This window comes from Hydra viridissima, unplaced genomic scaffold, assembly GCF_058129835.1.
Source record: "Hydra viridissima isolate aposymbiotic clone 2 unplaced genomic scaffold, HvirCarnegie_v1 scaffold_3, whole genome shotgun sequence".
Taxonomy (NCBI): Eukaryota; Metazoa; Cnidaria; class Hydrozoa; order Anthoathecata; family Hydridae; genus Hydra; species Hydra viridissima.
Window position 1 is genome coordinate 7606490 of NW_028324302.1, and position 15330 is coordinate 7621819.

Genomic DNA, 15330 nt, shown 5'->3' on the forward strand with positions numbered 1-15330 from the left:
GTTTAAAAAGACATTTTTTATTGTAATTGAATTGCGTGAAGAAACTATTTACGGCGGATTTGATTGACGTAGTTTATTTGATATGTTGTAAATATAGTTTAAGCGGTTTATTTTATGAGCATATTTAAGATTCTTTGTATAGTATAAATTGAAGGAAAACTTTTTGTAAAGGGAATTTTAAGGAGAAGAGAAAATGTAGAGCTGAAACGTTGTGTTCGCTGCGAGAAAACAACAAGCTAACCGGCCACATGATGGAGCCATCTTCGAATAATTAGAACATCTTTGAAAAATACGATGGTATATCCGATGCCGCAATTTGGTCGCAGCGAACCAAAGTTGTTGCAGAGAAGCAACGCGTTGAGTTGACATTGCTCTTTCCAGTTTTGTTGCGAAGTAATACTTAGTCTTCGATTGTTTGTGAGTAGAAGATAAGAAGGATGTGAAGAGAATCGAAGATGTCTTTATTTATCGAGTTTTTCCTTCGGATGCCTACGTGGCATGAGTTGTGTACGAAGCAGAAGATGAGAGATGAGGAACAAATGGATGTCTCTTTTGCTGATCTAAAACGTTTCTCGTGTTTGGCAGAGTAGCCTGACGAGAGGGTGCGACTGGCGTTGTAGTTGGATTGCCAGAAGCGGTATTTGAGATTTGGATCCGCAAAAGAAACAATTGATGTGATGTTCCGCAAAGCAAGAGTTGCTTTGAATTAATTGTGATCCCGAAGGATCAAGGAGGAGTGTAATTGAATTGCGTGAAGAAACTATTTACGGCGGATTTGATTGACGTAGTTTATTTGATATGTTGTAAATATAGTTTAAGCGGTTTATTTTATGAGCATATTTAAGATTCTTTGTATAGTATAAATTGAAGGAAAACTTTTTGTAAAGGGAATTTTAAGGAGAAGAGAAAATGTAGAGCTGAAACGTTGTGTTCGCTGCGAGAAAACAACATTTATATAAAGTAACACCATTCTCTAAAACAAGATCATTAAGATACTAAATAGTATAGTCAGTCAAATAAATAGACACACTCAAAATGAAGCATTAATTAGTAGCAATAGATTTTTAAACTTTAGAATTCAATTTTATTTACATTACAGATACATTCAATTTTATTTACATTACAGATACATTAATACATATTAATTATTACAATACATTACACATACATTGATACATATATTAATTGTTATAATACATTACACATACATAAACACATATCAATAATTATAATAGATTACACATACATTGATACATATATTAATTGTTATAATACATTACACATACATTAAGACATATCAATTATTATAATACATTACACATAGGGGAAAACCTCAATGAATGGGACAGTTTTTGCAAAATGCTTTTTAAACGTAGATAAAATTGTTTAATATATATATTTAAATATGTTTGATAACCACCGACTCTTGCTCAATTATATAGTAAAACAAAAAAATTGGATTTGCATCTGGCTATTGGTAAAAAGAGAGTTTTATTGGAGCATGACATTTGTCCCATTCATTAAGTATGTCTCATTGAATGGGACAAACATAAAAGAATTAAAAATAGGTGTATTTAATTCAATCATTTTTCAAATTAGTTTATTAATTGTAAATGTAGTTAAATATATAGATACATACATAAAGACCACACAAAAAATATTTTTAACTTTAAACATTTTAACTCTAAATAAATTTCAATCAGAGAAGAACTTTCTCATTTTAGAATATTATATTTAGTTACTTTTGTTTAAGTAAAATATTGCAGTATAAAAGTGTGTAAATAATACCCATTACCCATGGGGATAAAAGTAAGGGACTGCAGCATCCCTCTGCTGAGCTGTAGATAATACTTTATTAAATTCACTCAATAGGTAGTACTTTGTCCCATTCAATATGCGCATAACTTTATCCAAAAATGATTAGTCACACCAAAAACACCATTAATCAAGCTTGAATGTTTTGCTCACTGTAGTACTAGAGACTGCTATCTATTTAAGCATGGAACTTTATTTTCCATAACTTCAAAAACTGCTGCAAAATCAGAAAGAAAAAAAAAGACATTTTAAAAAATTACTTTTTACATTAGAAAACACAATAGCATCCATTGTCATTACGGTCATAGAGCAATAGGATGGATGAGTCGGTCAGTTGAGTTCTTGTTTCTATCACTTTTTGTTACAGGAATTTGAATATCCTTACATCGATGCTTGTATAAGAATCTGAGTTTGTCCCATTCAATAATCGTCCCATTCATTAAGGTTCTCCCCTACATTAACACATATCAATTATTATAATGCATTACATATACATTAACAGGAGTTTCATCTTAGGATTAGGATTCCTTATTTTTGGATCAGTAATTACTTTTGCGTATTTTAAATCTTTGACTAAAAGACTCCATTTGAAGGATGTGTGGAACTTTCCGACAATTTGTTTATTGCACTTTAATTCATTAAGTTTAGTCATTGAATTATCAAAGACCTTTTTTTTCTAATTAACTTTTTATAAAAGTCTTTTATGCACTTTCTTCACTACACAACCACTATTTTGAAATATAGCAGGTGCAATTGAACTTGTGATGGTTTGGAGATATGAGGACTTTCAGGAACTACATGTTAAGCTTTTGAAAAAGTGCAGAAAAATTTAATTCACAAAAACTGATGTACGCAGATAAGAATCAAATATTTTATATCACATAAACTTACATTTTCTTACTCGTAATAAAAGTTTTGATTGGTAGTTTGAAATACTCAACCGCTCAAAATGATTTATAACAAAAAGATTTTCTAAAAAAAACTTTAACAAACTTAACTTCATAAATTTAGATATATTTTATGAAATATAATAACCCTTGACTTATTCATGTGAAAACAAACTCTTTTGAATATAATCTGAAAGTAAATATAACTTTTTAAGATGTTCTTTCGTCTAGACGACCGCTTTTAATAAACGTATCATTTCATCCGTCAATTTTTTATAGATATCGATTTCAGTCTCGCTAAAAGAAACTCATAGGACTTTCCTAAGTTCAGATTTAGAATATGGACTTCACTGACTATTTTAATTATAATGCTGGGTACCTATTTGGAACAAATCTCTCGGCTGCCAAACTTGCGTTTGAGTGATTTGTTAACGAAAAGATACTCTTCACTCCATTCAGTTTTGTAAAAATCCAACTAAAGCATTTTATAACGCTGAAGAGTTATAAAATGCTTTAGTTGGATTTTTTGTCAATTTTTATCTCGTATTTATCTGGAAATATTTTACCTGTATTTTGCCGTAAGCTAATCCCATTTTCCAAGGACTCCTCTTAATTATCTAAATATGGACTCATTTCCTTCTCAATATTTTTCAAGTTTGACAATATTCAAGCACTAATTTTAAAACCTTGTCTTTCTGTGTTCTTAGATCTCGAATGTGCTAAGCGGTAAAGAATAGCTATGTCTGCTTTCATTGTTATGGACTTGTTCTAGTGATTAACACTTTCTTTTGTTGAACGCTAGCCAAAATTAGACTGAGTTTTCTAAATGATTTTTTTCATCCATGCTTGATGAAAGAGTATAATCATCTTTTACATCCGTCATTGAAATGGCAATCATCTTCTTTGTTAATTTTCTCTAAAATATATTTTTTGAAAGTGAGCTTTCCAAGACACTTTGGTGGGTTCAAAGTCCTCCTAATTACAAAACAGTAAACATTGGAATCATCTATGGTTGTCCGAGAGAGAAATTTGATTTTAAAAAGTTAGTTTCACATGAGACAACTGAAGTGACAGCATTTCTTGGTTTAGCACATAGAAAATTCTCACTTCAATAGTCTCAACAAGAGAAAATTAAAGCAACTCAGATTAGATTGTTTGTTCTTGAAAAATATTTTAAAATTAAAAAACTCAAAGAGATATTCTTCGTTTCACAGATACTTGCTGTTTGCAGCATCTTGCCATAGCCTGGGTGGCTAATTGATCGCTTAAAACTCTGCCAGTGAGTGTAAATATTTTGATGGAGGGCCTAATTGGCTTGCTCACTCAATGCTATCAATGTGGTTTTCAATAAAGTCGTTGATGTGGTAGAAAAAGTTGGGTTGGGGAGAGCAATGAAGGAACTTTTAAACTGATCAATTTTTATCCTTGTGAGAGTTCCCAAAGTATGCTGACATAATTGCTTTAATTTTCCCCAGTAGGTCAACAATTCCTAAATCGCAGATGACTAAGTCCTTCTCGGCCAATTATTGCAGAACATCCACATTCTTGAGTAAATTTCGGCACTCATTGCCTACAAATTGACCTCTATAAAATGACTGGGACTTGATGATTAGAGAATTTGGCCAGTTTTCAGCTTTTGGCCATGTTTCTAGCAAAAATTAATAGAGCTGTTTCACAATTCTCAAGAGAGGATACAGCTCCAGTGGAGGAATCAAATCAAATACAAGAACACTATCTGGTATGTCCAAGAGAGGCTCATCTACCACATTCATGAACACTTTGGGTTGTCTGAGATCTTCACCCTTTGCTTCAAATTTAGTGTCATTTTTTTAATGTTACCCAAAAGTTCTAAGATAATCTTTTTTTTTGCATTTAACAGTTTTTTTCTGTCAACATTGCGCCATGTGCGTGGGTGTGAACGGGAATGAAACTGTAGCTAAACTGAAATATTTGCCAATTTCGCGAAATGAAGAAATTGATGATTTTACAGTCAAAGAGCGCATGAATCTTTTTAATGTTGTTTTAGTTTTCATGCAGCTCCTCAGTAATAGCAAAAATGAAATGACACTTCGATCCTATGTCACTATAAGTTTATTGAGTCAGATTTCTTTTTTAAGTTTTAGCTTGTACATGAGCATTAGATTCAGTCTTCTGTATGCTCAAACTGAATTTGTCTGCACCATCATCAATGCCTGGTTTAATGAAATGTGCGGTGTAAATCTGTCTCTCCATCAAGACTTTATTTTGGAACTCTACCAAGCTCTAACAGTGCTTAACTGCTTGCTTTCTAATTTGATCTTTGCTATTGGAGACTTTTGGCTCTCTCAGGGTGAAGTGATCTGTGAGCTTTCTTCCAATCTAAAGAGACTTGGAAATGAAGTTTGGCTCCACAATCTTTTTAACAGTATTTTGAGAGATTGTGGCTACCAATTTTTTGATATTGGTGCTGAGGAGTCCTGTGTAATTCTGGACTTAAACCAGGTCATGTGGAGTGAGTTGAGGTTTGTTCCCAGCTTTCTTACCCTATATCGATTGGGCTCAAAACTTTCTTTTCGGATATAATTAACAATAACTCGAGAAATGCATCATGAATTAATTCCAAACTTTTTTTATAATGACGTTCTATATACATATACTTAATTGTATTGGCGTTTTACTAATACTATCAGTTTATCAATCCAAAATGAGTAAAAAATTGAATAATCGGAGAAAAGTTTTGGAAATTTTTCTTCAGAATCCAACTTACTCACATTCAAAAATCCCAAAGTTGTCAAAAGTCGCTAAATTTCCAGTTGGAGACATATTGAGGAGATACAAGGACACTCAAACTATCGATAATCCGGTCAATTACAAGAAACCCATGCTAATCCCATAAAAGTTGCATGCAGTCGTTTCCTTGTCAGAAAGCCACTCAAGAGCAAGGGTTTGAAGGCTTACACCAATAAAAAATTCCAAAGCGATCAATTGATGGAGAATTAAAAACAAATCGCTGCACAAAGAAGCTCGTCAAACTTTTCAACCGAGAAAATTTATGCATTATTGAGGACGACGAAACGTACTGTAAAAAGGATTTCTCACAGTTGTCCGGCTATCAATATTATTATAAGTCAAAAGTTGTCTATATCAGCAACAAATTTAAGTATATTCAGACAGAAAAGTGTGCTCCTAAAATCCATGTGTGGCAAGCGATTTTTTCTTTTGGCCTTTAGAGCGCTCCATTCGTTGCTTGAAAGACTTTGACATCCGATTTTTACATCACCAAATGTATTCAGAAATTTCTTTTGCCATTTATAAACAAACACAGCGAGACAGTTATCTTTTGGCCTGATTTGGCAATGATCCACTACTTCAAGAAGACAAACGAGTGGTACAATGAAAATGGCATCGAAATCGTCTCGAAAGATGCGAGTTCTCCAAACTGCCCTGAATAATGCGTAATTGAGAGATACTGGACACTTGTAAAAGTAATCTTGTTGAAAAGCAACAAATCATCGAAAGATGACGAAGAGTTTAAGCAAAAATAGATGACAGCATCGAAAAAGGTCACTGAAAGCAAGATCCAGGCCACGATGGCACTTACTCTCCGAAAAATTTGATTACAAAAATCATCACAGATGCTGGCTTTTTAGAGTGAGAAACGTTAAATAGTCTGTGTTTATAGCCCTAGTTGTGGCAGCGTACACGCGGTGGTTTTGGAAGTTGAATTTTTCCTCTATCGTAAAAATCTTCTCGTCACTAAAAATGAACTTCTTTGGAATGAATTTCACGTACCGAGTCTTCAGGAATTTTTTTTTGTCTGAGTCTTTCTTAAGGACAACCTAATGCATAAAGCTTATTCTTGCAAAATTTGAATGCGGACATATGTAAGTCATCTTTAAAAATGCGGTGAATTTTAAACGTTTGTTATGGGAAAGATTGTGAAAATCTTTTGTGAAATTGAAAATGTTTGTGAAAAAATGTGATCACTGGTTTCGGCTGGAATCATACTGGATTTCGACGATTTTCTTCCCTATTGAGCTCGATTGCCTTCTTTCTAGCTTCGATAGTCTCTATCTTCTGACACTTTCGATGGTCTCGATCATTCATCGCTGCAGTCTGAGGAAGAGAGAATAAAGAAAATGTAGTTTAAAAAATTCACTTTATCCTAGGCAGACATTTTAGTCATTAAATGAATACAATTGGTACATATGCAATACCTATAAATAACATTTTACTCCAGTTTAAATTTAGCTGAATTATCCTGTAATTGTGAATGATATAAACAACTTATTGATAGGAAGAAGAAAAAAATGCACAAAAAAATTGTGACAGCTGGTCAAAAATTTTGACAGTTGGTAAAAAATTATTTTCAAATTAAAAGTTAGTTTCAATCAATCGATTCTCAAAAAATTCAAAATTTTGTTACATTAATCTTTAGTTATCTTTTACTGTTTCAGAGTTATTTTAAGTTATATTATTGAAATACTGAAAATTTCATTTACTTCGAATACTGAAGATTTTACAAAATTTACGAAGTCCCTAAAAACCTGTAACCGAAGTGCTGAAAATGTGTTTCAAGGGTTGTAAAAAATAACTAAAGTCTTTTGGACTAATCCGTTAACTGCAAAAATGTTAATCCATTTACTCCATTAACTTGGTGGTTCCCATAGAGGTACAGTGACTCAAAATGTCTAAATGAGCCTAAATTCGGCAAAAGGCCTTCTTATTTCAAAATGTGCTTTTATCTTTACTTTGAATTTAAATTTGTTTCAAAGGCATTCATAGATAATCTTATTAAGTACATTTTAGAGGATATGCTGTATTTCCTGATTAATAGAAAATATTTTTCCTTACGCAAAAATTTCATAAATAATAGGACTCAAAGGATTTTTTCCTTTTAAATCAGTTTAGGAAAATTTATACAAACATTAAAGATGTCTTCATTGAGTTTTAATTGATTTTAAATTGAAACTTAAACATCTGTCTAAAATGATAAAATTTCAGTTTAAAGTCACTTGCCTCAATCCTCATATACTAAATGATTCAGTAATAAAAATATTCTTAGTTCATTAAAGAAACAACTTTTGGTGCGTCATTGATGAATCTAATTGTCAAGTAGTATTCAGTTCAACTTAAAGGAATAATATATTACGTCCGTAAAAAAGCTATTCGAGGAATTTAAAGTTTTTATTTTATTATAAAAATCTGACAACTGATTGAAAAATAACTGAAATTCGATTATTTGACTTCTCAAGTCTGACGTCTTCATTTTAAATTACTGGGAAACGAGAAATAGGATAATTGCGACACAAGACGAATATACTTTACAAAATAAAATTACTTTAGTCGATTAATTAAAATCGAATTACTCGAAAAATATTCGGAAGCCTCGCCTCTCTGGATGACTATTTGATTTTTCTTTAAATAAATTAACTTTTTATTTAAAAGCAAATTAAATTACCTTAAAATATGTAAAAGTTATTTTTTTACTTAAATTATTTCAGGATAAATTACTCAGTAATCTACTTTTAGTAGTAACGAAAAATAATTTAAAAAAAAAATTTTTTTACCGAAAAATTTTTTTAAAAGTAGTTTTCTTGTACATGAAAATGTAATTTTTAACTTTTCTTTCTAAATGACGTTAACGTTAATTTAATTTAAAACGACGAAATAAAGAACGACGTAATTTATTTTTTAAAATGAGTAAAATAGACGTCCATTCTGTTCGAAAACTTAACGTTACACTGTTGAGATTAGTTTTCTTGAATTTTTCATTTTAAAATTTTTCCGAAATAAGTGTTACTTGTGGTTGTTTACACAAATATTACGAAAATGTTTTTCACAGACACCTGGTTTCACAGGTATATTTCAGGACCCTCAGACGGCCGGTTTCACGTTAGAGAGCGCAATGCAAATATTCATTTAAACAGAGCTTTCTATTGCGCTCTCCTCCATAAAAAGTAACTTTGCAGGGTCTTCCCCGTAAAAGCAAAAGAAACATTTATTGCAACTCTTTCTCGCTGCGTTCCATCTGCCGGTACTAAGCATCAGAGTCTCGGTACGGAAAGTATCGTTTGATCACTGGATTTTTTACAATACCCGTCCTACGATACAGAAGTCAAATTAGCATCGGTCCGATACCGAATTAGCATTGACATCGGTAATTATTACGAGTCGACATTAGCAATGTCGACTCGTTTTCTAAAAATGCATAAAAAAAAAATTATAAAACCTCTTTTAAAATGAGTAACAGAATTTGACTTTTATACGCTCTCATCGGATCAGAATGCCTTTATAATATTCCCATTTCGAAGTGACACCATGCTGGCCTTTTTCCTTTATCATTTGTTGCTGAAAAAGTTGATGATTATATTTAAAAAATCTACTGCGGAAAAAAAATACACTAAAAACTTTGTTTGGTTAAAATTTTGAATGTAAGTGATGTTAGATTTGCATAATTTACAGATTATTTATATAATTTATAAATCATTCATAGAAGATGATTTTATTTGTTTTGCTAAATTCAAATTTTAAATATAAATTTAGCAAAACAGATGAAGTCATCCCATGTAAATTTGTATGTAGAATTAAAAATTTTAAAGTGAAATATGTGAATTATTTAAAGTGAAATATGTGAACTATTTGTATTTAATCGTCTCTTCTAAAACTGCTTCGGTAAGAAGCTTAAAAGATTTTTCTATTTACAATTTAAAGCTTTAATCTATCGGCAAAATAATAATGAACAGTTATTACCAATCTCAAAGAAGTAAAAATAAATATTGATTGAGTATATTGATCATATTGATCATATTGATCATATTGATCGTGTTTATCAATACAATTAATATCATTTAAGATCAAGGTGCAAGTCAAATCAGATCACTGGTATCATGTTTTCAACGCAATCTTAGAAGTATTAATCTAAAAGACACAGTTTGAAACATCAGTTATTTTCAAACTATTATTATCATAGTTTGAAAACTATTTGTACATTCGCAAAAAGTTAGGCTTTTCTTTTTGTTTTGGATATAACAAGTGTAATTAGTACTATGACGTAGGCATAAAATTAATCATGGAAGTTGGAAACAGTGTTAAGAGATAATATATCTTACAATCTAAAAAAAAGCGAAGACAAAAAAACGAAATAAACAAAATTGCAACAATCAGCAGTAACAGGTGGATATTGTTGCTGCATTAAAAATATTAACAACCCCCTAATTAAAAGTAGTAAATAGTGCTGTATTTCAAAATGATGACTAATACTCTAGCATGAAATGTATTTAGGTAATGTTTTTTTCCTTTACCCTAGTTTTCTTTTTTCATCCATGGCACTATTTATATTTTAATAACGTCACTGGTCATAATTAAATGACATCATTAATTACATTTTTTGGACAGCATTGAAAAAATAGTACTGCATTAATAATTGAGTGAAATCTTTCTTTTTATTGTTCAATAATTTTGACTGTGTAATGTGGTATTACTTCAATTTTCTTTTATAGATCTTGATTTTAAAAACATCAACACCAAAAAAAAAAAAAAAATCTTGTTTCTGTTTTTTGTATTTGTTTTGATTTAAAAAATCCTAATTTTAGCTATCAGGTTCCAAAAAATGAGTAACCAATTAATTATCGATTAATTACCGATTGATTACCGATTGATTGATTACGCGAATTCTAAAATTCAAAGTAAAATACTAATCGTCAGAAATTGCAGACATTCGTCATACCGTCAAAAATGTAAGACATTTTTTATAAAAAATTTTTGTGTCTTGATTTTCTGAAACTTCCCATCTTATTAAAAAAAAAAATGTTCATAAGTTTCTAAAGAAAAAAAAAAAAAAACCTCGCTTACAAATTAAAAAACACGTCATTATAATAGAAAACCCACAGAAAGTGTTTTGTTAAGGAAACATTTTTGCCCATTGAGGTTTTTTTCAATAGATGGATTCAACTCGATAATAAGCTTGAATTATTTATTGACCACCCAAAGAACTTCGAAGTCTTATAAAAGTCTTGTTTGTAGAATTAAGTTAACTCAAAGACGATAATTTGTTTGATATTCTTCTATTATTTTGCTCATAAATTTTAAAGGTCGCTTTTCTATTTAGTTTTAAGCAGTGTAATCTTGCTCTTGATGCTAATTTTCACATTTTATTGTATATTCTAAGAAGATAATGCATAGATATACGATTAACAGGAGATATACTTCTAAAAGATTAATTCCAGATTGCTAGTTGATGTATGCGCTAATATTTTTACAAGATTGGTAGGTGGCAAATCATTGCTAGTACTGTTTTAACAAATACGCATCGTGCAAAAAATACGCACCGTGCAAAAATTACGCACCGTACAGAAAATACGCACCGTACAAAAGATACCCACCGTACAAAAAATACACACCGTACAAAGAAATCATAAAAGTAAAAGAAATGTGAAAATAGGTGCATTATATATATTTATAAGTTTATAGACAATATACATTTACATATTTACATTCATTTATATAATTTATATTTAGCAAATAATAACTCAGCATGAGCAAGTCAACTGATCTTCCTGTGATTTATTATGAAAACTGGTTGATGAGGAAAGAGGCAATTAATACGTGGATTGAATATTGGGTGGTTGTGAGAGGACGATGGCTACAGTTTTTTAAAAAGAAAAGCAGTGACCGAGCTGAGCTTGCGAAAACGTTGGAGCTAACAAAGTTTGTTCAGTGTTCTCTTGTTAAACGCACCAATCGCCGCTTTCCTTTTTCTATTGACAATGGTTTTGGAACATACTATGTAAAATGCGATACCGAGTTAACACGTTACCATTGGATTTTTTCTATCTTATCCGCAGCTACTGAACAACCGTTAAAACCTCTTCCCCAACAAATTCCGATAAGTATGATGGAAGAAGAAGCCTTCAAAAAGTCGACTAAAAAGTTTCAAAAACGACCTCCGTTTGCTAAACCAACAGAGGATAATAAAGAAAAAGGAGAACCCAGTAAACGCAGACAAAAATACGCAAAAAGAGTTGAGGATAGGATAAAAAAGAAAGAAGAAAAGAAACTAGCGGCAAGCATCGATGAAGATCAATCAAGACCTACATCAGTAATAGATGGTTACGAAAGTCAAAGTGATGAACTCCGACGTACCAAACGCATCTCATCTAGTGAGGAAAGTGCTTCTAAACACTTAAGTGTTGATAAATTAAGATTACATGAGTATAAGGAACCGATAAGAATTTCAAGACCCATGTCTGGAAATGCACGAAAAAACGAGTCTAACTCTTTTACGGAAAACAAACAAGATAAGAATGATTTAGAAGCTGCTTCGATGCAAAAGAATATTATTGTACATGCACCTTCAAAAATGCAAACTGAAGTGGTAATAATCGAGCCTCCAAAAAATCCAACATTGAACACAATGGATAATTACGCCTTTCAAGACGATGAAAATGTTTCATATTCAAAAATCTTTGTTAGCCTAAGTGAAAAAGATGGCGTTCTACCGAACGCCGTGTTTGATTCTAGCAGTGACGAAGAAATTATCCAAATTACTGCTGCCAACAACTTAAAGAGTATGAGCGGCTTTCATAGCATGAATGATTTAAGTAAACGTAAAATTTCGTTACTCTCTCCTAGAGAAGGGAATTTCAAAATATCTCTCGAAAGAATTGCTTCAAAAACAGTGTTGACAGATGACGAAAGTTTTGAGCAACGGGATGCTGAAGGACACGTGCGTGCACGCTCAAGAAGTGCCTCACTTTGCTCTAACAATAGTTTTCTTAATTTTCCAGACTCGATTATTTGATCTACATTTTTAATGACGTTATTTTTAGCGTCTTCTACTTTTTAAAAGATTTTTTTAATTTTTATCTTTAATGAATAACTATTACAAAAATATAATTCCTCTTATCTAAATTCCAATTTTTATTTCGTTTACTAAGAATATCTTTTTTTATTTGATCAATTATATATTATTGTTTTTAAACATGGTTTAGGACAGTTCAAAATCTTAAGATGAAGAACATTCTATTTGTCCTTAGCATTTTGATGCATGATGTAGGTAATGCAGAAATTGATCACAGTATGACGCTAAAAAATAATTTCCAAATTCATTTGTTGAATTTTTAAATCCTCTTTTCACAAATCTTACAAACAGTGAGTTCCTTACATGCTGTTTGTTCTCATACAAAATCACAATCAACCTGAGAATGGAGTTTTTAAGTCAAAACATCCTAAAAATAAGTTTTTGCGGTCGAATAAAAGTTAAAATTTAAGTTGCAGAAACTGTGCAACAGTTTAATGCTGGTGCTAAGTCATGATTAGAACATTTAAAATCTGTAAAAATTTTAAAAGTTCTAATCTCCATTTAAAGTTCAAATTTCTAGAAATATGGCTACCACTGTCCAGAAGAAAAGATAACATTCGAGCTAAGTTTGCTGCAGCTAAAATACTTGAAACAACTAGAATTAGGCGTCGTAAACTGCGAGCTTGAAAAAAATCTAAGATTGATGAAACAGTTTATTTTGCTGGTAGTTTGTGTTATCTATAGAACCAGAAGATTTATCAGTACCAATTATTAAGAAAAAGGCAGTAAAAAAAAATTGCTATTTCATTTTTTTTTCGTTTGCATCAGGGGTTTTTTACTGATGTTGACATGGTATTTGTTGATGAAAACGCCATTGTGAAAACAATTTCACAAACCTCCAATTTTTATTTGGGTTTTTATTTGGTCTTTGTCATGTTAAAGGTAGTTTATAGTGTTTATTTACATAGATTTAGTTTCTTGATATTTATCTTTCTTAATTATATTTATCTTTATATAATTCTAAGATAAGGTTTACTTTATTAAAACTTATAGACTTATCTAGGACTTCTGACTTAAATTTATTTTAAGTCATAAAGCCTAGATAAGTCTATAAATTTTTCGGTTTGTAATAATTTATTTAAAAAGAAAATAGCACATGTAACACAGAGCACCTCCAAACTTTTTCTTTTTTTATGCAGAAATTTTAAGTTTAGTTTTGTTAAAATATTTTATTGCATGCTGAAGGTGTTTACTAAACTTTTTTTTAGAGCAATTTATCATATATTTCTATATTCTTGGTTGCTTTTTAATGAGGCATGTAAAAAGGAGTTTTCTGTCAAATTTTTCAAGGGATGTTTTAGCAAGATTCTAAAAAAAAAAAAACTATTTTTTTCAGTTTAAGCATTTTTAGAGCAGCAACATTGCGGAATACCCAGACTAAAGTACTTGCCATTTTTAATTGAAATTTTGAACTCCTCGTCGATCTTTTAGTTTGGGGTGTAGAAGGCAGATTTTTTAATTTTTTTTAATGTTTTTAAGGTTTTACCCATTGAAATTTTACTTTTCCAAATAAAATTCATTCCTCACGTTTACTACCGCATTTTTAATTGCTATATAGAGTTATTTTGAAGATAATTTTGTCCATTTTCAATCAATATTTTGTACCATATTTTCAGCTTTTAATTTGTCAAGCGACCCCCTGATTCAATTTTAAAAATTTCTGATTTTTTTATTTTTCTTAAAAATTTAGATATTTTTCTATCATCTCTAAAAATTTCATTCTCTAAAACGTATTATAAAACATGTGGTAGAAAATTTTAGAAAAATGTTGTTGTTTTCTGGATTAAAGTATATGGCCACCTTAATGTTTTTCTGAATGAATTTTCAAGTGAAAAAAATGGTCTTCATACCGTTAGCTTACTTATAAAATCTTCTGAGTTTATAAAACTTTTCAGAAGACAATTAAAATATTGTATAAATTCTTTGACGTCAGAGAGAGAACTTCTTCTTGATCAATTTTTAGAGGCTTTGAATCATAATGGGTAAATCAAGAATCTATTGCGCTACCGCTCCGGATGACACTATAATGGGAGTCAAAATTGCTTTTTTGGTAAGCTAGAACATATGAAAAAAAAAACACAGCAAAATAGAAAACTATTGCAGCAAAATACAAGTTTAATTCAAGAAGAAGAATCAAATTTGAAATCTATTCAAAATGATTTAAATGGTAAAAGAACTATAACAAAAAAAAACATGAAAAATACCTACATTTCTAAAGATATTTTGTCAGATATCAGCATTTTTTACAATTCAAAATTTCTGCAAAATACGCATTCAAATAACTTAAATCTTCATAATTCTGGTTTTAAGATTCATTGTAAACAATTTGGTCCCTGTTCAACATAAAATATCTGATAAATTCTTCATCGTTGAACAGTGATCTAGGTCTTGATTTCCTACAAGTTCATCTTGTACTGATCATAGAGATTTTAATGCTACATGGTACCAAAAACATTGTTAAGTGGGAAACAAATGAATCGCCAAAGGATGCTGTAAAATAGCTCTAATCATGATCTTATTTACCATTTCTTTTGTTTAGAACGAGAAACGTTTTAAAAATTGTTGCCAATGCTCTTATATTCTGAATATAAGAGAGCACTTAACGTAAAAATAGCATAACCTTATTACAAGGAACAATAAGCGTAATTGGGGAATTAAGGTTTGGAACTTTTTTAAACACCAAAGAATTCTAAAGTTGTTTTCAGTCTCAGTTCGTTAATCTTACTGCTTGTACAAAAGCAAATGAGATTGCAACTTCATACTTTTCTTCAGAATGGAAAAGCAAAT

At 30.7% G+C, this 15330-nt stretch overlaps 1 protein-coding gene and 1 long non-coding RNA gene across 5 annotated transcripts; one reads left to right on the forward strand and one right to left on the reverse strand.

Moving 5' to 3' along the window:
• Positions 1 to 4806: 4806 nt before the first annotated feature.
• Positions 4807 to 9092, reverse strand: LOC149890815 (uncharacterized). Its single transcript, XR_016451187.1, has 2 exons — positions 8914 to 9092; positions 4807 to 6797 (listed from the first exon to the last, which is right to left on the reverse strand). It is a non-coding gene; the product is annotated as an uncharacterized LOC149890815 (long non-coding RNA).
• On the forward strand, positions 8995 to 12786 carry LOC145180411 (uncharacterized). 4 transcript variants are annotated; one of them, XM_090083239.1, is made up of 2 exons: positions 8995 to 9115; positions 11202 to 12786. In XM_090083239.1, exon 2 carries the CDS (start codon positions 11218 to 11220, stop codon positions 12481 to 12483), a length of 1266 nt encoding a protein of 421 aa, XP_089939365.1. In that variant the 5' UTR covers positions 8995 to 9115; positions 11202 to 11217; the 3' UTR covers positions 12484 to 12786. The 4 variants fall into 4 exon arrangements, with proteins under 4 accessions (XP_089939365.1, XP_089939367.1, XP_089939364.1 ...); XM_090083241.1 differs by lacking the exon at positions 8995 to 9115 and adding an exon at positions 9949 to 9965; XM_090083238.1 differs by lacking the exon at positions 8995 to 9115 and adding an exon at positions 10745 to 10949.
• The last annotated feature ends 2544 nt before the right edge of the window (positions 12787 to 15330 follow it).

What these genes read in the sequence shown, in the direction of transcription:
- LOC145180411 (XM_090083239.1), top strand. Translation starts at nt 11,218, where the DNA reads ATGAGCAAGTCAACTGATCTTCCTGTGATTTATTATGAAAACTGGTTG.